Source organism: Pararge aegeria, chromosome 8 (genome assembly GCF_905163445.1).
Source record: "Pararge aegeria chromosome 8, ilParAegt1.1, whole genome shotgun sequence".
NCBI classification, from domain to species: domain Eukaryota; kingdom Metazoa; phylum Arthropoda; class Insecta; order Lepidoptera; family Nymphalidae; genus Pararge; species Pararge aegeria.
Window position 1 is genome coordinate 7,302,322 of NC_053187.1, and position 23,002 is coordinate 7,325,323.

At 36.0% G+C, this 23,002-nt stretch overlaps 2 protein-coding genes across 3 annotated transcripts; one reads left to right on the forward strand and one right to left on the reverse strand.

The window, feature by feature from the left end:
* Positions 1-5,021: 5,021 nt before the first annotated feature.
* On the forward strand, positions 5,022-16,749 carry LOC120625561 (chorion protein S36-like). The gene is made up of 4 exons (XM_039892616.1): positions 5,022-5,113; positions 5,523-6,821; positions 15,695-15,794; positions 16,480-16,749. The coding sequence occupies exons 1-4, from the start codon at positions 5,105-5,107 to the stop codon at positions 16,590-16,592; spliced, it is 1,521 nt and encodes a 506-aa protein (XP_039748550.1). The 5' UTR covers positions 5,022-5,104; the 3' UTR covers positions 16,593-16,749.
* A 2,340-nt stretch (positions 16,750-19,089) lies between these two features.
* LOC120625669 (peroxisome biogenesis factor 2) lies at positions 19,090-22,806 on the reverse strand. Of its 2 annotated transcripts, none has more exons than XM_039892787.1 (5): positions 22,514-22,795; positions 22,368-22,445; positions 21,106-21,531; positions 20,272-20,493; positions 19,090-19,263 (listed from the first exon to the last, which is right to left on the reverse strand). In XM_039892787.1, the coding sequence occupies exons 1-5, from the start codon at positions 22,544-22,546 to the stop codon at positions 19,180-19,182; spliced, it is 843 nt and encodes a 280-aa protein (XP_039748721.1). In that variant the 5' UTR covers positions 22,547-22,795; the 3' UTR covers positions 19,090-19,179. The 2 variants fall into 2 exon arrangements, with proteins under 2 accessions (XP_039748721.1, XP_039748722.1); XM_039892788.1 differs by lacking the exon at positions 19,090-19,263 and adding an exon at positions 19,568-19,709 and having other exon boundaries at positions 22,514-22,806.
* Between the last annotated feature and the right edge of the window lie 196 nt (positions 22,807-23,002).

A 23,002-nucleotide genomic window follows, 5' to 3' on the forward strand; every position in this document is an offset into this window, starting at 1 on the left:
GCATAAATTTTGAAGGCGCTCGAGCTTATTAAGAAGTTCTTCGGTAAGGTCAGGATAGCATGAGTCTGCATAATCCAGTATAGGAAGAAGAAGAGATTGGGCAAGAGAAATTTTAGTTTTAATAGGAAGGAAATTTTTCCAACGATTTAAGTACCCAATCGAAGCAAAGATTTTTCGACTCACCTCAGCTACCTGTGGGGACCACGACAGATTATTGTCTATGACGAGGCCAAGATTTTTTACAAAAGTACTCGGAATCAAATTTGTGTTGTTAAACTGGACAGAGGGCAAGGTACAGAAATTCACCTTAGCTAACTGCTGACGGCTGCCTATAATAATAACCTGAGACTTATGCGGATTTACGCAAAGTCCATGTGAATTGCTCCATGTGTAGATACTGCGCAGGTCATTATTTAACTGAAAGATTGCTTCAGAAACATTGAGAGCAGGGGCAGCGACATAAACTTGCAAATCATCAGCATAAAGATGAAAGCTAGAAGTGAGGAGCTTAGAAACAGAGTTTATAAAAATGGCAAAGAGCAGAGGAGAAAGTACGCCGCCTTGTGGAACACCAGCAGTAAGTGAGGAAAGAGTGGAGAATTTATTGTCACTATGCACACACTGCTGACGCCCAAACAAATAGCTACGGAACCATTCAATAGCACCCCGAGAAATGTTAAGTGATTTCATGATAGCAAGAAGGATATCAAAATCCACAGTGTTAAAAGCGTTACTGAAATCTAAAAGAGCAAGAACTGTGACAAGTTGATTGTCCATGTTAGCCCGAATATCGTCGCAAACTTTTACAAGAGCGGTAACAGTGCTGTGGCAGCGCCTAAAGCCAGACTGGTACGGGCTTAGGATACTGTTGCTTACCAGGTAAGAATTAAGCTGGTCATGTACAATACGTTCCAAGACCTTTGATAAAAAGGGAAGTATAGAGATAGGGCGATATTGAGAGAAAGAAACAGGATTTTTAGACTTAGGCAAGGAATAACGTGAGCTTTACGCCAAACTATAGGAAACTCGCCAGAAAACAAGGAGAAGTTGAAAATATGTGTAAGTACAGGCACTACAGTATCTAGACTCAGCATAATCATTTTACGGTTAATTCCATCACACCCGGAAGCATTAGACTTAATGGCCAGAATGTGCTTTTTGACCTCAGCCGCAGTAACAGGTTGAAACCCAAATGAGGGACAGTTTAAAGGAGATAGAGAGTTGATACGAAATAAAGTGCTGCATTTAACCTGGAGATCCATAGGCGACACCGAAGTAAAATGACGATTTGGTGATGATGATGAAAGCTGTGATGATGATGCAGAGCTTTGGTGATGATGATGAAAGCCTTCCAACTCCCCTTCCACAAGCCGTGCAGAATGTCGAAGCTTAATGACTCATCACTCTCTCTGGTTTAGCAAACGTATTTTTTACTCTTTCTGTATATGCAAACCACTTCAAACACACTATGCAGATAAAATAACATACTTAAATAATCTTTTGTACAGAGGCACCTATATTTTAACATGGATAATCCATGCAGATTAGTGGACTTACTTAATGATGACTAAGTGACACGTAAGCGATATATTTTCATAAACATTTCAACATAACTCGTTATACAAATAAGTAGATAGGTAGATCCCAGCGCTTTTAAAGAATAGATGTAGGTACAAACTTAGGTTGATATCGTGTTATCTCGTGCGAAAGGGATAGAACGACACCGGCCGTCTTTTATAAATCTCTTTTTTTTTTCTTTTTTTTTATGTTTATACGAGCTCTTGGCTGCAATCACACCTGATGGTAAGCGATGATGCAGCCTAAGGTGGATCTTCTTTATTGGCGCGGGAAATATCTATTCTACATAGCTTCGATATTCTTTGTTTGTTGTTTTTCTAAACATAATGCAAATTTTCATTAGCAAGATGTTTTTTTTTCAATTAGAAAGTTTGATCACATATTTTTTAATTTTAAGACACTAAATATCACAATCTACTGAACCCTGAGAAGAAGAATATTGGGCCGGTAATAGGTTGATATGATGACACTGTACAATCATCCAAAGTTTTGTTGTAGAACATTCATCAACAGCTTTTTCTTTTCATTTTTGCTACAAGTTTGCTCTTGTCTGCAACCTGATGTTAAATGGTGATGCAGTCTAATATTGCACAGGGCTAGGGGTTAGGGGGTTAGGGGTGTGGCAGAGTATCGGTTTTGAAGGGACATTGTACTGGACCGCTAATTCTATTCCGCTTAGCCTTATATCAAACAAAATGGGCTGCACTTATAGGCTCCCTGGTTTAGTTAACAATCATCACAACACGCTTATAAAACTTTTCCAAGAAAGTTTCTCAGCGGCGACAAACCTTTTTTGAAACTTTCACGCTTCATCGAGTGACATTGAGATTTTTTATTACACTTGTTGTTTCGCCCGTCGAATTTAAAGCTAACGACCTTAAAAAAGCAAAATTGTGGAATGAGTGTACCGTAATTTTGTCCGGATAGTATTTATAATTTCCTTTTTATTTAATTTTTATAAGTCTTTTTTACTAGCTACTCCTTGCGGTTTCATTCGCGCTAAACGGGGTTCGTAACGCTTATCATAATGTTATTATAGCATATTATGAGCCGCGTGGGTATTATTCTTCGTTATTTCCTAAACTATGCGTTTAAATTACATGTTGTTACAGGCAAGCAGGATTTATATTCGCTGCCCAATAATAACGCTTGAAAATTTTCTTTTTGAACTAAGTATATTTCCCCCGACTTTTTTCAATTTATTGTAGTAGGACGATAGGACTTATGTTTGATAGACAATTTTAATTCTTCATTCTTCTTCATTAAAGTCTTCTGGCTTGCTTTACAAGTACCATAACTTATCTCTCTTCTCTATTCGTGTGAAATGTTATTATTACTGAAATAAAAAAAAAAACTTTAATGGTAAAACAGTTGATATCAGTTAAGTAGTTTCAAAGTTTAAACAAAAAAATCTTTTTATAATATAAAGCATAAAATTCCCCTACTTCCCCATTAATGTTATAAATACTAAAAATTTGAGCGCATTTGACAAAAACCAACAAACTTTCGCATTAATAATCTGTAGTTTGTTAGAACGCTTTAAAATGATCCTCATTTACTTTATAATACACAAGATATATATTTAGGTAGGTAAACCACGTAATAAGGATAAATAATTGTGTACTTCTACTCCACCTACATAAAGCGAATATCGAAATAACTCTTATGTCTAACAATAATGTTGAACATTATTTTAACTTGACTTAAAGGTGCTGCTTCCTAGATCATTTCTTAAATAAATAGCCTACTTACCGAAGTATGATATAATACTGTTATCAATAAATGTATAGTTGACAACAAACCTTGACCAGATTGTGCTATCTAGCGTTTACTTGCTAGTACTTAACCTGTACCCAGTGGCGTGCACAGGGTGTTCAACTTGAACAAGGGTGGGCAACAGTATTAGGTGTTGGTAATAAAGACGTCGAACGAACATTTTAAAGAACCAGATATAGTCAAGACTATTAAACTGTTAAGAATGCAATGGGCAGGGCATGTGCAACGCATGGAAGGCACGAGACGATAAAGATTATTTACCACTTCTCTTTATTTGCGAAAGTCTGGTACGCTTAAAAAAGGAACCACCCACTGCAGATTTGATCTGATCATCCATCGCATAGGTGGCCTTCCTAGTCACATTCCAGGCCTCCTCTCACCAGGCACAAGGGTTTAAGAGCAGTGACCCATCACACTGCAACCATATGGGTTGGCAGGCTTATGCTATTATTTTATTTCGTAGTGATGGCTTATCATGCTCTCCGAGGCACAGGTTTACAAATTAGCAATTTTATAACTCCGGCCTGGTACTGACAATTGATTCACTAAAAATTCATTACTTTAGAATTCAACGCCAAATTCGGGAATCAAACTCAAAACCTCCAAGATTCTTAGTCGACCATTACACCGATAAGACGTTTTATGATGTGGTTGTAACCAAAAAGTGGGCCTGATCCCGCCAAGCCACTTTGAACCAGCTTGGCTCATCAGGCTGTTTACAGAACTGTATCCTCATTGGATTATTTCAACTTGTTTCCAGACACTATTGATTGTGCTCAGAAACAACAGAATCTTTTTTATTAGCCTTAGTCTTACTTTTCTACCATAGAATAGTGAAGTGGTGGACATGCAAATCAACTCGTACGAAACGTTTTTTATCCTCGTTTCTGATGCTTATGTGTAAACAACCCTACCGGCCATTGTGTTTCCTGCCACTTATATTACCCTCAAGCAATATGCATTTTCTAGACTAGCGCACTCCAATCTAGGCTTTATCGTCTCTATCCATCAGGCACGATAGGAAACTGGCAGAAACCTTCCAGAAATGATTTGAGTAAGAATAAGACATAATTTTTTTTTTTGTTTATAATTTAATTAGAGAAACAAAATATAAAAAATATTAAAAAAAAAAATCGCTGTTTAAGGAGGTAACGGTTTTTATGGGTAAAATTAATAGTGTTTCTATAGAAAGAAAATATAATCTTGAACTATTCGAGTTCCTCTCGTAAAAGATTTCTTCTCGCCAAAGGCTGTTTTCCCAGCCAACCTTTGTCCCTTTAGCCAATTGTTCATTTTTATTTTTTTTTACTGTGTGCAATAAAGTTTTACAAACAAGTTCAGCTTCATTTCCTTATTAAAAAGGGTGAGCTTTGTCACCATAATTAGCCAATAAAACGCGTAACCAGATGAGATTATTAAACGCTACTACTGTCTCGTATTTTTTTTAAGACAAAGTATATTTGGTAATTGAAAACGTAGCCCTAAATATAATTAGTTCTTACACTGCACTAAATCTAACACCGAAGTCATATCCTCCAAGCCGCGCCCACGGTTGACGGCGAATGTGAAAAAGTATGACCCGTTCTTACACATATGAGTTTACTATATAAGACTTTACGGGCCCGTTTTGCTCTCATTTCGAATTACGCTAAGCTAAACACAATTAGTTCGCAATTTGTGCTGGTGTTGTGTTCGTTGTTTATATAGTGTGAATATACAAATAATATTTTTTGTACATAAATATTGAAACATGAAATCGGTAAGGCAACATGGAGCTTAGTATTATATTTTTAAGTGCTTTCTTTAGTACAATGCGGCGCGTTGAAGCCTTTATTTGTGTGTAAACAAACCGGCGCGGTTTTTACGAAATACAATTACTCTGAATACTACTTTTTATACTAATTTAATTAAAAACCTTCTTATAATTTGCCTTGTGAAATACAAATTTAAATAAAGTCGAAAGTAGAGCGAGTGAAGTAGAAAGATAATGTGTGTAAATATGACAAATTATTTTAATTCTTTGAGTATTTCTAAATTTAACTTAAGAATTTATATTACAATATGTTTTACAAAAAAACAATCATGTATACAGTCATTGTTTAACTATTTATCTAAAAATAGATTTTAGCAAACACTTGGTAATATATGCAAATGTAATCCGTTTCCAGATAATACTGGTCGCTGTGGCATTCCTTTCAAATGCACTCGCTTATCACGATCCTGACCTCAACTACCATTTGAGCCAAGTACAGAATGTACAAGGATGTGGGGACTCCGGCTACTCTTACCCCGCGCCGGCTGTTCAACTGTCCGTTGCAAATGTGAAAGCAACTGCTGCTCCATTCATCCAATCAGGCATATCTTCATCAAGCGGATATAAAACCTCAGGGGCTTTTGCGCAAAATGTTCTGTTCCAAGCTGCAGCGCCACAACTGACGTATCAAACTCCAGTTACATCTTACTTACCACAACTACAGGAAACTTACCTTCCACAATCTCAAACCCAAGACACATACTCACCCCAAAATTCCGTGACGTACCAAGCACCACAGACTTTTGACTCCGCAGGATATTCATCCCAAAGTGGACACGGATACGCGACCACTGCTGGATTATCAAGCGCCTCCAGTCCCAGAACGGTGATTCCACAAAGCACCTACGCTCAGGCTCCCATTATTGCCAAAGTAACAGCTGCACCGTTACAGGCCAAATTCGCTTTATCTCCATTAAAAACATACGCCTCCCAAAATGTAGTATCGCAGCAGTCTTTATACTCTTCTGGATCGTCAGCAAGAGCTTCTCTTAACTCTTACACTACATCTGGGGGACCGGTTGTGTCGCAAGTTTATGCAGCGCCATCTTCTGGGTACGCTACTTCATCAGCACTGAAATGGCAACCGCAAGCTCAGGTAGCTGGCCCTGCATATTCATCTGCCAGTTACAATCAAGCGTCAATAGCGAGAGTTGCACCAGTTACTTCCCAATACACGTCTTATGCTTCACCAGTTGTTTCTCAATATAGTGCTCCAGTAGTGTCTCATTATGCTGCACCTACTGTAAGTTATTCTGCTCCCGCTGTATCCCAGTATGCTGCTCCCGCAGTATCCCAATATGCTGCTTCCGGAGTATCCCAGTACTCTGCTCCCGCAGTATCGCATTATGCTGGACCATCAGTGTCTACAGCGCGCCTTGTTCAATACTCAGCCCCTTCAGTGGCACAAAAAGCCGTATCCATTGCTTCTCAGTACGCTGCACCAACAGTGACACAATACGCAGCACCTGTAGCCCAGTATTCCGTACCAGCGATATCCCAACAGTCAGCACATAGCGTGCGGTACTCAGCACCTATCGTTCAGTCAACCGTATCACATGCTGCAGCTCCAGCCGTTGCCATAGCACCTGTGGCCAGAATTGCCTCCGGTTCACACATCACCAAAAATGTTCACACCGAGTTTTTGGAAAATTATGTAAGTACTATATTATTTAATTTGCATTACGATATAAAATCATATAGAAAGGGCCCGTCGCTATCGGACACGATAAATTGCCTTTAAGGTCATGTCACAACTCAACGTTTACACCCAGCGATACGAAGAGGTAAATATACATCTCTACTTTATCAGGATTCTAAAACACTATTTTGCCAAGTACTACAAAAACTAACTACGGTGAATTTTGAATTTTGAATTTTGAATTTCGATAAAATATTATAACCCATATACTCTCCAAGTGATAGACATGTAGAATACTTATTCGTTTCAACTAATGACCTAGTTTGCTTGGGCAATTTTACCTATCGTAAACAATTTCTAGTAGTCACTTATAGGGCAAAATTAATATGTACATATAAAACATACTTTGTTTCCTCAAAATCTCCTCAAAAACTTTACTAAGAATTACAGTCATATTTGAAAAGAAATTATTTATATAGGTACATTAAGGAATTGCGAAGCAAGTCTCATTAAATGTCATTCATTCATAAAAAAATAGACCTACATAAATGACGCATCTTTGTTACCCTGACTCTAACGGTGAGTATTTGTACTGACCTAAACCAAAATAATTTTACAACGTTTTGTATATCGCAGGCAAGTTAGGTTACAAGACTGGCCTTATCCCGAATTTAGTACATTTGCGACTGTTGTTTAGGAAATGTACAGAATCAATAAGAAATGCGTTTTGTTGATATCGAATTTAACCAGGAGTTATTTATAATCACAAACATTGTACTTTCTTTTTCATATCTAGACACAAAAGTTACTTAATAAAGATAAAATAGTTTACTCTATTATTCAGTTATTTTTTGCGATAAGAACGTAATTTATTTACGTAAAGAAAAATAGCCTATTGATCAAAATATTAAACAATCCTTTCTCTATTATAAACGACATGTTTCAGGTATATCAATATATACAAAATGTTGCTTAAGATTTCTATAGAGTCAGTAGAAATATTATAGTACGAGTGGCGCTATGTTATATCATAACACATGAGGCATAAAGTAAGACAAACCTCAACAATTTGCTCTAACAAACCTGCCTTGACGCTTTTTTATTGCTAGCCTACATCTGTCGAGTTTCTCTAAACTGGGTTACAAGTAAAACTTGTACACTTGTTAATCTATTTTACAGTAAATTTATCGCACCCCGAGGGATATTTATCTATATGTTACATAAGATCGAGCAATATCAATTGATCGTAATTTCAAATGATAGGTCGCCATAACGTAGACATAAACAAGTTTAACGAGATCTCAAAGTTTTGATAAGGCTCAATTATAATCATTTATCATTTACATACTCGTATATGCTGTAATCCCAATATTTTTATTTCTTCACTAAATATTACTAAATTAATTAGCCCAGATCACATTATTTTATATCCAAAGTAAAACATTAAAGAAAAAAAGATATCCTTTAAAGATGATAGCCCACTGCTGAGAGGTACGCAAATATTATGTATAGCAACGCAATAATTTGTGTCAAGCAATAACAAAACCCACTGAAAATAACGTCTCATACGAAAAAGATTCTCCAATGTAGGTGGCCGGAATTAATAATTATTTTTCTAAAGTTGGTGATTACAACCGAGCCCGATGACAGAAGTAGGTCGTCTCCGAGACGCGGATCCCTTATCCCCGCATATTATATTTACTGCAAAATAATGGTTTTCTAGTTATACGTCAGTGAGCTTATAAAAAAGTAACATATTAAATCAATCGTATTAGACAAACAGCAAAGCATTTTTCTTGATAAAAATGCGAATGACGTCTTTAGGACGAATCGAGGAAGGAAGGAAATGTAGGTTACATTTCTTAACCGCGTAATATAATTTTGTTATCGTTTATCTTACGAGTACTTTCAATGATGCCTGCGGTTATTGCGGCAGTCTGGAAGCAACTTTGTGTCTCCTTAAGGTTTTATTCATACAAGTCTCTCACAATAGGTACCTATTATTTCAGTGACCTATTAGTACAAGTGCAATGTACATTGTGATTGCCTAAGTCATGAATATTTCTTTTTTAGACCTTTTATAATGATACTAACTGCACCCGTGACTTTGTCCGCGTGTAGCTCTTATATAATAAACAACCAAAAGGTTTGTACCGATTTTTTAACGACCTGGTGAGGGCTGAGGTTATAAATGGGAGGTCCCGGGATCGATCCCAGGGCAGAAATCATATTTAAAAATAACATTTTTTTAATTATCCCTGGTATGTTCTGGTGCGAGGCTTTGATCGTGGCCCTACCTAAAAGACTTCACGTGGAAACTGTTTGGTGCATAGCTTTAATATAATTGTCATACTCCCTAACAGGTTAGCCCTTACCTCATAAGACTATCATCACTTACCTCCAGGTGAGTTTGCAGTCAATGGCTAACTTGTAGTTTAATAATAAAAACTTTTTTTTAACTGCGTTATTTTTAAAAGAAGCGATAAAAGTTTTCATTCTTTTTGATATTTATTGATAAGTAGATATAACGAACATACACACGGTTAGTAACTTCATCAATTTAGCAGTTGACAGTAAATTTTTTACTTCTAATGTTTCTAAACTTTTTTCATTAAATAAGGAAAATAGGAATTTTTGTGAGCTAGCAACATTCCGCGTGAAATGAGACGTGCTCGGGGCGTCTCCTCTGTTTTTGGACCCAATGCATTGAATGCAATAATGGCTGAATGAGGATTCTGTTCTTATGTTATGTTATGTTCTGTATTCTGTGATAAAATATCATGTTATGTACTACTAAATAAATGATTATGATTTTGATTAAAATTCGTTAAAATGAACTTAGTTCGCAAATAAACACACAGACACAGTTTCCAATTTACAATATATGTATAGATGACCTACATTAAATTATTATTAACCCCTCCGGTGCCAAGGTCGATACCACAATAGTATTCAATTACCAGAGCTTTTAGACGTATCTATAACGTGATACCAAAATGTTTGTAAATATTACAGTTAATGTCACGAAATTGCCTCGTTGGTCTAGTGGTTAGAGTGTTCGACTACGGATGAGATCCTGGGTTTGATGCCCGGCCAAAAATAAATATACTACGATAATACACACATCGCCATCTAGCCTCAAAGTAAGCGTAGCTTCTGTTTTAGGTACTAAGATGACTGATGAATATTTTTATGAATATTATACATAAATACTTGGGCTTTGATCGTGGCCGGGTACCACCCTACCTAAAAGACTTCACGTGGAAACTGATTGGTGCATAGCTTTAATATAATTGTCATACTCCCTAACAGGTTAGCCCTTACCTCATAAGACTATCATCACTTACCTCCAGGTGAGTTTGCAGTCAATGGCTAACTTGTAGTTTAATATTAAAATCTTTTTTGTAACTGCGTTATTTTTAAAAGAAGCGATAAAAGTTTTGCTTATTATTTTTGATATTTATTGATAAGTAGATATAACGAACATACACACGGTTAGTAACTTCATCAATTTAGCAGTTGACAGTAATTTTTTTACTTCTAATGTTTCTAAACTTTTATCATAAAATAAGGAAAATAGGAATTTTTGCGAGCTGTTTTGGGACCCAATGCATTGAATGCAATAATGGCTGAATGAGGATTCTGTTCTTATGTCATGTTCTGTATTCTGTGATAAAATATCATGTTATGTACTACTAAATAAATGATTATGATTTTGATTAAAATTCGTTAAAATGAACTTAGTTCGCAAATAAACGCACAGACACAGTTTCCAATTTACAATATATGTATAGATGACCTACATTAAATTATTATTAACCCCTCCGGTGCCAAGGTCGATACCACAATAGTATTCAATTACCAGAACTTTTAGACGTATCTATAACGTGATACCAAAATGTTTGTAAATATTACAGTTAATGTCACGAAATTGCCTCGTTGGTCTAGTGGTTAGAGTGTTCGACTACGGATGAGATCCTGGGTTTGATGCCCGGCTAAAAATAAATATACATACTACGATAACACACACATCGCCATCTAGCCTCAAAGTAAGCGTAGCTTCTGTTTTAGGTACTAAGATGACTGATGAATATTTTTATGAATATTATACATAAATACTTCTCATATACAAATAAACACCCAGACACTGAATAACATTCATGTTCATCACACAAACATTTTCCAGTTGTGGGAATCGACCCACAGCCTTGACTCAGAAAGCAGGATCGCTGCCCACTGCGCCAATCGTCCGTTGAAAAATATGGTTCAAAAATCACCGACCGTCCCGGGTTCAAATCCTGGAGGGGATGATTGAAATTGTGCACCAACAGACCAGACAAAATTCAGAAGTAATAGATTCCCAGATTGCCCCTTCCTGGAATCGGAACCCGTATAATACCCGGAACTTCAACTCTGATCACCATTGCGCCATTGTCGTTTAATTAGTCATAGCAATGCGAAGTTAACTACCTACCTACATTAAGTTACGGCAAATTTACGTACGCAGTTCAGTAACAAATGATATACAATTGTGTAAATTTTTAAAATAATATAATTTGCATAAAGAAAAAGTAACTGAGATAACTTAATCCGAGGTTACCATCTCAAACGAGGTTTTAAAAGATTTCTAGACGGTTTTAGCTTTAAATGTTTATATTGTTATATTACGAGCTTTAAAGCACAATACGCTTTTAGCTATAATTGAATATAATTCCCGTTGTCGAAGGTTGACCGACTTTTAAGTTAACACTGAATAGGTACTTATGGTAAAAGGCATTATTTGCACATTTTAGGTACATTTACCGCCTTCAACAGATTGAGATACTTGCATAATTGGCATCGATTGCTTCTCATTGAGAGCGCAACTCGAATTTCAATTAGACATTACAAAAAAATAAATCAAATTAGTTTCAAAATATGTAATGAAGAAATAATGTTACTTGAAACTTGATAGGTACTATCAATATGTAAAATAAAGTTATAGTTTATATTTATGAGTTATAGGTAATTTCAAGGCAATAAAACAAATAATGCGTTATTACTGAAAAAATCAGGAGCGGTGATAGCCCACTGAGTAGAACTTCAACTTCACTTACGGGGGCCCAAGTTCGATTCATGCTCCTCTAACTTTCTTAAGTTATGTGCGTTTCAAGCAATTGAATTATCACTTGCTTCATGAGGAAACCTGCATGCCTCTTAGTACTCTTATAATTTTCTTAAAGATGTGTAGAGTCGACTAGGACGGCCTTAACCCCTCTTCTCATTGCGCGAGGAGACTGTATAGTTTTGACACGATGATTTAGATAGTAAAAAAGCTTTACTTTTGTGACAATGTGAGTTGGTCATACCAAAAAGAATATGAAAAACCATTAACAAAACACATTGAAGTATAAGGCTATTGAATAAGAGCCAGTTTTAACTCCTCAATCTACGTATTTCTGATCTAAAAGATTTTTTATAGAATTTATGCATGAATGTATTAAAAATATATAGCTGTTGCCCGCGGCTTCGTCGGCGTTTATGGTTTCATACAAGTCCCGTGGGAACATTTTGTTTTCCTAAAATAAAAAGCAGTCAAGTTAATACACCAAACAAAGGCAAACAAATACACTAACGCATTTATAATATAATTTTGGATTAGGGTTTTAAGAGAAGTAGGTACGAAATAATAGAGTAAAACTTAAAGAGCGCAAGTAGACACACCTCATAACTAACATGCCAATTTGCAATTCTCACATGCACGTCAGAGTTAATTTACTAACGAATTTAATCAGGAACTAATTTACTTTGAACAACTTTCACTGGACCCTACATTGCTGATGTTAGTCTGGCACCGTGTGCTAAAGCCACAAATCATTAACATTGCCCCAGGAAGTTGAAAAGTGAAATACCTAAGAACGCTTGTACACTAATGTGAAATGTAAGATGTTTAAAGACTAGTTGGGTTTTATCTATCTAAAAATTCTTAGCACCAGCCAGCAAATTTTTTATGCACTGCCCTGCCGTGCAGGGCTAGCACAAGCAGTGTAGTGTAGTTAAAATACTGGAACATAGACAGTGGTTGCATACCCAAATTATTTTATAGCACTCGTATTGGAGGGGATTTTTTCCATTTTATGCCATGTACCTGCTTTATGCATACCCTGGCCAAAAACCCTATGCACGCCACTGAACATAGAATACGAGAAGTTTACTCCCGTTTATTATTACACATATATTATTTGGATATTCTTTCCACTTGTACGCCAATGCTCTGAGAGTTGATAAAGCTGTGGGAGAAGGTACATTTTTATCCTTTCCCACAGCTTTATCAACTAAATAATATAAAATTCTAAATTACGGCATTTTCCAGCTATCGGCTCTCCAATCAACTGCTTAGATAATTCAATAAGTACCTAATTGCTTACCTACGAATCATTTAAATTCTGTAGAGCGTTTGTTTATGGTTGCACATAATTCATTTCACATTACTTAAGACACAGGCGATCTTAATTTGAGGAATAAGTCCGTAATAGGCAAAAAATGAGTTTTCATCATTGAAAAAGGAAGTTCAAACCAAATGCTTACTTACTTGTAGATATCAACTTAAACGATGAAAATCTTGAATTATCGAAATGTGATATTCTTTCCACTTGTGCGCCAATGCTCTGAGAGTTGATAAAGCTGTGGGAGAAGGTACATTTTTATCCTTTCCCCGGGGATATAATTGTCTCCATGCTAGCCATGCTGTGCCTCGGAGAGCACGTTAACCTGTCGGTCCTGCACCTTATCTCTTTCCGGTCGTATCGTCTATCGGACTATGAAAGTGAGGGTATAGAGAGTGCCCCAGTGTTTGCATACAAACTTGTGTAGGTACTGTTGTATATATACCGCGTAGTCGGAAATCTCCCTGGAGATTGACCACCGTGGCCGAAATAGGTCAGGGAAACGTGTGTGTACGTATATCTATCTCACACATATTCTAATGGCTAAAATAAGGATCAAGGAAAGTCTTGTTAAGTCCGGCTAAATTAAGTAGGTATGTTCTTGAAATAGAGCAAATACTGAAATTTCTTTCCGAACCGATGGTAGTCACTACAAACAGACAGACTAGCGCAGTGATAACCGCAGTGGACTTATAATTTCGTTTAACCAATAAGGGAATTTATTATTTTTATTATTTATTATTTTTCAAATGTAGTCAACGTTTCTTGGCGCTATTTCACGGGCATGATCTGCATAGCAATTATGTTAGATACAAGTTGTATTTAAACATTGTCAACAGATGTTTATGAATATTGTGATGAGTCGAAATGAAAAAAAGTTTTGGCGGCCGATTGGCGCAGCGGGTTTCTGACTCCAAGGCTGTGCGTTCGATTCCCACAACTGAAATTTTTTTGTGTGATGAACATGAATGTTTTGCAGTGTCTGGGTGTTTATCTGTATATTATAAGTATTTATGGATATTATTCATAAAAAAAAGCATCAGTCATCTTAGTACCCATAAAACAAGCCACCTTTATCTTACTTCGGGACTAGATGGCGATGTGTGTATTGTCGTAGTATATTTATTTATTTCACGGACATGACGTGTACAGCAATTAGTTGATGAATATTATTAGGTCAAATGAAAAAAAAATTGAATTCTTGCCGTGGCTTACCATCAAAAAACCATCGTGAAACACAAGCCGGTAAGCGATTTAACTTCCCGGTACAATGTCGCGTGGAAACCGTTTAGAGGGTCTGGATTTATTTTATTATTACATTAAATATTTACCACGAGTAATACGTACACGAGGAAAACGGACAAGAGGTATACGTACGTATATAATAAGGAAACGATTTTCATCTGTACCTATCTATGTTTAATTACTACAGTCAAACAATTTTAAGTGGGACAATGTTGTTAAGCTCACCAAACTGCAACTGCAAAATGGTACTCCAATACCATTGTGGGTCTTAAATCAAAAATCCACATTGATTTGTAAGAGAAAACATATTTTTCGATGTGAGACATTCATAGACTGTCTTTGATAAGTTAGAACTTTAATTTCATAGCATTTAGACCGATCGCCTATTAAAATTTTACTATGAAGTCCATAATAAAGAGGGCAGCAGTTTAGTAACGCATTTCGCTAATTGAAAAATTACGGCATTTTCCAGCTATCGGCTCTCCAATCAACGGCTTAGATAATTCAATAAGTACCTAATTACTTACCTACGAATCATTTAAATTCTGTAGAGCGTTTGTTTATGGTTGCACATAATTCATTTCACATTACTAAGGGCACAGGCGATCTTAAAGTAAGGAATAGGCAAAAAATGAGTTTTCATCATTAAAACAGGAAGTTCAAACCAAATGCTTACTTAGATATCAACTTGTTAAACGATGAAAATCTTAAATTATCTTAATGTGCCCTACGACCGCAATACGAATTCCACGTTGATAAATTTGGTACCTAACCACTTTTTAAAGCTGCCAAATGAACATAATTTTCTTTGACAAGAAATACGATTTTCTTCAAGATAATTAGGTACGATTTCCTTACACAATCACCTCTAGGATAAACGATTGCTAAAAACAAAGATTCCACCGTTGATCAACCGTTGATCTATGTCTATAAGTGGATGGGTTAACGACTTTTGCGCTTCATTTCACTTAACCTCCGCAGGCACGAAAGCATGTTAAGAGGGTAAACTGACCGGATGCGATTAAGAACTTTGCAAACTTAATGGCGACCTACACTGCTACGTGACAGCTCCGTGCACTTTTCCATTTCCACGTTATAGTTGTACTAACCTGTACCCCAGACGATTATTATATCTGCTTTGAAAAGTCTTTCTACCCGCCTTGAAAGTATTTGTATATCTTACCTAACCGATGTTTAAAAGTTGCATTTATCTTTCAGGATGCCCACCCCCGCTACGCGTTTGAGTATCACGTGAATGATCCTCACACTGGTGATATCAAGCAACAGAAAGAAGTACGAGATGGCGATGTTGTTAAAGGTATGACGCCTACCAGGCCAGCCCTTGATTGCTATCTCACCTGTAGGTAATGTGATGATGCAGTTTAAGATAATAACGGGTTAAGGATAACCAGTTATGAGTATGATATACAGATATACAAGACCCATAGCCTAAATCGGTTTCTATACAGCCTTTTACAAGCACGCTTAATAGCTTTGCGGCACCCAATCGGTAGGGTGGTAGCCCGCCAAAGCCTCCGACAAGACGATGCCTATGCGTATAGTTTTTTAAACTTACGAAATTTAGATGACACTTTTGACGACTTCCTAGACATTCCTAAAGCCTTAGTATGTAGATTTTTCTCGCCTTCCCGAAAGAGTTGAAGACTTGACCGTTAGATGCTCTATACATCTATATATCAATACCACTGGTGGCCTTGGATCAATTTAGATGCTTCAACTGCGGCTATAGGTATAAACCTCCCTGCCAGCAAAAATGTACCAGAGTCACACCGCAGAGAAACCGATTAGGAGTAAAGATTTGTTATTGATTTGAAATTGCAGACATATTTAGGTGACTAAGTTAAACAAATGGTAAGGTATCCAAAAGTAAACGGTTGCTAAATACCGATGAAATCTTTCGCAGAGAATAATAATTTAAGCGGACCTTTCTACACGCCAGATTAATACTACACGTAATACAGATGTTGTTTTAATTTATCCAGGTCAGTACTCATTGGTGGAACCGGACGGCTCTGTACGGACAGTGGACTATGTCGCCGATTGGGAGACCGGTTTTCACGCGAACGTTCACAATAGCAAAGACAACCAGCACTAGATATAACCTAAACTAATAAAGCTAAGTTCAAACGGCGATAGTTAATCTCCACTCATTAAAAAATTAAGCACTCGACAATGTAAAATTTCCGAAGACAATTCAGCTATCAACACTACAAGTTCTATCGAAATGCTAATCTATCAAAGACATCTAAGAGCCAACAGTCAACACGTGCTGCTTACGACAGCATTTTTATCTTTATCTAACGTAAATTCATACGTATTATTAACAAGATACCTACAAATTTCTATGTAGAAATCGGCCTGTGAAATCCCCATTGATGCCTTACGGTTGATCTCTAAACTACTAACGTATGAATTTACATTGCGTAAAGAAAAAATATCCTGACCGGCCGTTCACGATGTTCGCTCGCCAGCGAAACTAAATGTTCCGCTCTACGATGATCAAAAAACATAAATTCCTGTTTATGTCCTGAATAATTTATAAAACCAATGGAATGCAATTTTTAGAAATAAAAAATTTTGTTAAGGTGGCGAGGCGTGTGCATGTGCAGATGACAAAATGTCTTGTGCATATTTGAATGACCCGACCGCCGACAGCCTTCCGACCGGAAGAGACTTGAGGCTATGTCAGCGGTACGCTACGCCGCAGGTTGACACGCAATCGCCCATATCAATGATAAAGGTATCTGCATGGTATCTGGCTGTAGGTACAAGTCAAATTCGAAAAAAAGATCGTAGGTATATGCGAAAACTATTGCCGTCTGAACGTAGCTTAAAGCAACTGAACTACGATTGCCTTTTACGATGTGTAAATGAAGCCGAAACCAGTAGTAGCTTGCAACGTTTTTCCCACCAGAAAGTCTACTTTTTACACAGCATTTGAGTGCATTACTCACGCGGCTCATTTAGGAATTTATAAAATCCCTTGACCTTATTTTTTTAGCCCAGTCGCTTTATCTGTTAAAAATTTATCGCACGCGATCTCCTACAAATTTGGCACAGCAATTAATTCTTACGTGATAAAACATATCACGTAAGAATAAATAGTATGTAACTACTTCTTAAATTAAAGAGTATTGTAAAGAGTAACTTCTCATAACATAAGAATAACTTTCAAAGCTCGACTATGTTAGTTTGTCATGGTTTAACTGAACCACCAAAATATTTTCGGGTCAGATAAAAATTGAATAGATCAGTAAAATCCAGCGGTCAAATAAATACCTAATTGCAATGTGAAAGTAGGCGATCTGTCTATAACCTACGCGGTATTTAGTTCAATTTGCTTTGATTTAAATTAGTATACAGAGTTGATAGAAGTCAAAGTTATACTAGATCTATCCATTTTGTTAAAGCTTTTAATTCAAAGTTATTTTATTATTTAAACGGCACATGGGGAATTCTTTGGCATAGCAAACGTTGCTCATAAATACCATGTTTTGACATGAGATTCTTGCAACCTTAGGGTCGATTGAAAATCATGTGTTTACTAGGTACAATGTGAGAGGATTTATCTTACTCTCGCTCAAATTGCGTATTTAAACCAATAGTTTACCTTATAAAGTACGCTTAATCATTTGCTTGATTGCTACATTGTCGCTGTCATTCTGCGCACATCGATCTCCTGTGAATCGATTGCGAAAAATGTAGATAACATGCAGAAATCTACATTTTTATCGGCTGAATTTAAGATACTCTTGATCGAGCAAATTGAATGCTTTAAGACAAAAGTAAAATGCTCAGTATCGGCCAATAAGATGTCAATGGAAATATCATAATTACGCTGTCATTTGACCATTGTGCCCTGACAAGGCCCTGATACCTTAAACAACTTGACAGTATTGCCTGAAATGTCAGGTTAGCAACAGTCCCTTGGACAAAAATCCCTTGTTCTCTAAAAACATTCCCCATATAATTTTGTGCCATAGAATTAGTGCATAGAGCTTAGGTATATTTAGATAAAATTTAGCCGCTTAGTTGATACGTAGTTTTAGTTTTGTATTTAATATCTATTATTTGTTTCATAATTTAAATAATATGCAAAAATACTCTTTCATTCATTAATCATCAATTTCATAATGTTATTTTTTCATTAATATTTATTTACTTTAAGTTTTTTTTTCTTAATATCACTTCAAATTTGGCTTGTGTAGCATTTACATACTTGGCCACCATCAGGGGATTGTTTGTTCCCGACAAACTATTAGAACAACTTTTCGATTTGCTGATGCTGATTACACTGTGTAGTACACCAATACACAGATTTCCATAATTCGACCATGCCTGACAGTTCCGGTGGCAGACTAAGGAACGCATGAACCTGACCTGTCAGAATCCTTATTATCCCCGATCATCAATTTCATAATCCTTTTGAATCATTCTCATATATTTCGTCCTCGAAAAGTCTGAAGCACCCATACAAAGGTACAAATCACTAAGCCCTGATCAGGAAAATCCTAATGTAAATATTGTATATATTTCTATATTCCTGCTGCATAAATAAAATAACTTTTTATGATTAGAATAAAATGAGCAAAATTAGAACATTTGTTTAATTTAATATCTTATTATCACAAGTAACCCCTTAAATTATATGTGCACAAATAACTATACATATAAAATATAAATTATGTCATGACAAATTTTGTAACATGTTTTCCATTATAGTAGCACTTCGGACATACGAAATCCCGATCTGCAGTCTTATTGGCCTGCAAAAGAAAAAAAAAAACATCGTTATGGACCATGGGACCAAGCAATGTAAAAAAACCTATGCTATATGAAACCGTACATTTGACGGCCGCATGGCGCAGTGGGCAGCGACCTTGCTTTCTGAGGCCAAGGCCGTGGGTTCGATTCCCACAATCGGAAAATGATTTTGTGATGAACGTGAATGTTTTTCAGGTTGGGTGTTTATCTGTATTATATTCATCCGTTATCTTAGTACCCATAACATAAGCTACACTTACTTTGGGGCTAGATAGCGTTGTGTGTTTTGTCGTAGTATATTTATTTTTTTATAATTTGGTGTGGTTTACATATTCATGATAATTTCTTTAATAAAAAAGAAAAACCCTCATCCGATTGTTAACTCAGAGTATAGTCAGGTCAATCTAGCCCAAAAAATGAGAGTGAAGGTAAATAAAATTCCAACAAGCTGAAAATCAGTAAAATTAATTATTAAATAATTTATAAATAATATTTAAAAGTTCCCCATCATTCCCGTGTATGCAAAACGGTAAGATTCATCATTAAAGTACCTAAGACAGAAATTGTAGATCATAAAATTATCCGGTAAGATTCATCATTAAAGTACCTAAGACAGAAATTGTAGATCATAAAATTATCCGGTAAGATTCATCATTAAAGTACCTAAGACAGAAATTGTAGATCATAAAATTATCTATAAAAAATGTATCAATATTTTTTTTCCTACAAGCCACCGTTTCTGAGATATAACGATTCAAAAAGTTATAAATGTTGTTATCGTCATAATATGCACACGTTTCCACGCCACCTATGAGATAGTGTACTTAGCGAACTATATCTCTTTAGCTCGTTATATCCGCCGCATCCGCCTGATGCGCGACAGACAACAAATATTAAATGAAAATCTACCTTGGGTTCTCTATTGAACACCTATGCTAAACTAAGCTAAGCTTAAGCGTAATCAATAATCAGGCTTCTAAAAAAATATTCGAAGTGTAAACAATTCTTACCATCAAGCAATAATAACAAAATATGTGTGAACATCCCATAGTATGCGGCAAAATTGGCTTTTCTGAACAACATGCACATGTACTGTGTATTGTCATTGTGGCAGGACTACATTTAGATAATGGACCCGTGTGATTCCTCCACCACATGTATTTTAAAATCCTAGACATTCTTTGCCTTAAACCAAACATGTTCACTAGTGATAAAACAGTACCTATTAACTCCTGTAATAATTAGAAACAGAAGTTAAAAAAAAATTAGACCAGACTCAAACACCAAATTATAGAATATACACCAAATAATAAATATACACCAAATTATAGAATGTTTACTCTATTGTTTTAGGTATCTCCCTCCACTTTGTCCAGATACAATTTATAATAAGTACATAAAATTACGCCATTCGAATTTTTACCCGAAACAGCACACTTGAGGGTGGTTTTATGGAGACCAAGGAGATTTTAATGCCTAACTTCAAAAAGATGGGATTTTTACAAAATATAAGGTACCACTTGTATAGCTTAATATTTGGCAAATGGACCTGTGACTCGAAAAATGGTTGTCAAACAACTGCAAACCTTTTGAAATATCATCACAAGTTCACACACCATGAATGAGATAGATATGGAAAATAATCATCCCTACTATAAACATAGAGTAGCCTATGATAAACAAAATTACAGCCAAAACTATATTCCAGCTTTAAAGTAGGCACTCAAGACTCTGATTCCTCTACTAGAAGACAGATTGACAGCCACTATTACAGATACAAAAACTAGGGGTTCATTGAACACTACAAAACCTCATAACTTTTCATTTTCATATACATTACTTACTATTAGATTATGCCACAGTAATTCTCGAGTCCAAGAAAAATCTGTAAGATCTTCTCGCGTTAGCTTATCTGCTGTCAATTCAAGACCCAGTATGAAATCTATTAGCGCTGGATGTTTACCACTTTGTATAAAACGGAGGAAGTTAATAATCTCCCATACTAACTGGAAGGTCTCCATTTTATTAAAGCAGTTTTGTATATTTGAATTTGAAGTGAAACTGTACATTGCCCTTTCTCTTATGTACCTCAAGCCTATAGTGTAAAAGAAGTACCAATATAATTTTTTATTAGAAAAATTATGGGTCTTATATTTCAATGACAACATTTGCTGGCCAAATGTACAAGATTTGTCACATAATGAGTTTTTAAAAATCCATGTCCTTATAAGCAGGTCAAGCTCTGGTAGAATTGGTTGCAGTACCCCAGGCTAGAAACAGAATTAAATTAATGCTATCAGCTTAATTTTGATAAGACACACAACAAGCTCCCAGTTTGGCCATACAGAAAATGGACAGTTCCAGACCAACCAAGTATGGAAAAGGCCCAGGAACAGAAGACGAAGAAGGCTCTCAATCAGATGAGAGGGGTATTCAACTATGATCTGACTGTTATCATCCCACAGCTGAGCACAGGTCTCCTCTTATAGAAGAGATGGATTCAGAGCATAAATCCACAATGCTGCGCCAATATGGGTTGGTGGGCTTTAACAAATTTTATCAAAAGTTGTTAAAGCCCACCTAGTGATAATAACTTGGAACAATGGCTTAATCTGCTTTCTGAGGTACGAGGGTTAACACAAGCTGGTACTGAGAATTCTTTAACAGAATAACTCAATACCTAACAAGTTTTGGCCCAACCCCTGATTCAAACCCAGGACCATGCCATTTTGTTAAATATGCTAACCATTAGACCAACAAGGCAGTTATTACAAAGGTATAGCTAATATGATAATAAGACGGACAGCTTTGTATGCTCTCCGAAGTAAGGAAAAAATGGCAATAATCAAATTGTAACTTCTTAATTCACTTTTTCAGCTGTAAATTCAATTCTAAAGTTGACTTGGGGCTTGATTATTATTACAGCGCAATTGACTGATTAATGCTGGCGCAATGAAGATCTTGGTCATTAGTTTAAACATAAGAATAAAAGAAAAGTAAGTAGGTGTGTTTCATCAATGGCACCATATTATTAAAACCTAAATTTAAGCGCCCACTGAGAATGGGGATCATATTATCATAATTCAATACAATAATAGAATAATACCTCAAAGTACTTTGTAGCCTGACAAACTAATTGTTTTAATAAATCCTCTAACTCCTTATCTAGTTGTATGGAATCCAGCTGAAACATAAAATAAGTTATTTCACTTAGTCTATGTAAAATAAACTTACTCAGTTTTATAAACTTACCTGTGTCACACGAGGTATGTACGTTAAGGACATGTTTATGTTTATTTACGGACTACGAACATGGAAATAAAAGATATTTAAAAATAGAAATTTACTAAATAAAGACTATTCAAATTTTGAAATAATTAAGTAGTAAATAACAAATTCTTATTGTTAGTCTGTGTTAATCGCATTTCAAGGCAAGTTACAGAGAGTGACCCCTTTGAGGATAACAACACATGGACAGGGTAACGAAGAGTTAGAATATATCCAAATATTTACACAATAGCAAGACTCAAGAGCCAAGAGTGGACGAATTTATTTTTCTAATCCGACGTGGAAATAAGCGCAACGTGGCATCTGAGATTAGGGTGCAGTGGTTTTAAATACTAAAACGAGAAACCCGAGCCTGTAAAAAAAACCGTGCAAAAAACATGCAAATGGTGGAGCTGGTAAAAAAAGGATTGAATTCGATACATGCCTGTACGGTGATATACCTTTGCCTTTTCT

Bases quoted from the DNA above. Each gene is read 5' to 3' on its own strand.
- LOC120625561 (XM_039892616.1), top strand. The intron at 6,822-15,694 runs GTAAGTACTATA...TTTATCTTTCAG, and splicing joins CCGAGTTTTTGGAAAATTAT to GATGCCCACCCCCGCTACGC. The intron at 15,795-16,479 runs GTATGACGCCTA...TAATTTATCCAG, and splicing joins AGATGGCGATGTTGTTAAAG to GTCAGTACTCATTGGTGGAA.
- LOC120625669 (XM_039892787.1), bottom strand. From the start codon at position 22,546: ATGTCCTTAACGTACATACCTCGTGTGACACAG. The intron at 22,446-22,513 runs GTAAGTTTATAA...TTTATGTTTCAG, and splicing joins ACATACCTCGTGTGACACAG to CTGGATTCCATACAACTAGA. The intron at 21,532-22,367 runs GTATTATTCTAT...TTCTGTTTCTAG, and splicing joins AGGCTACAAAGTACTTTGAG to CCTGGGGTACTGCAACCAAT.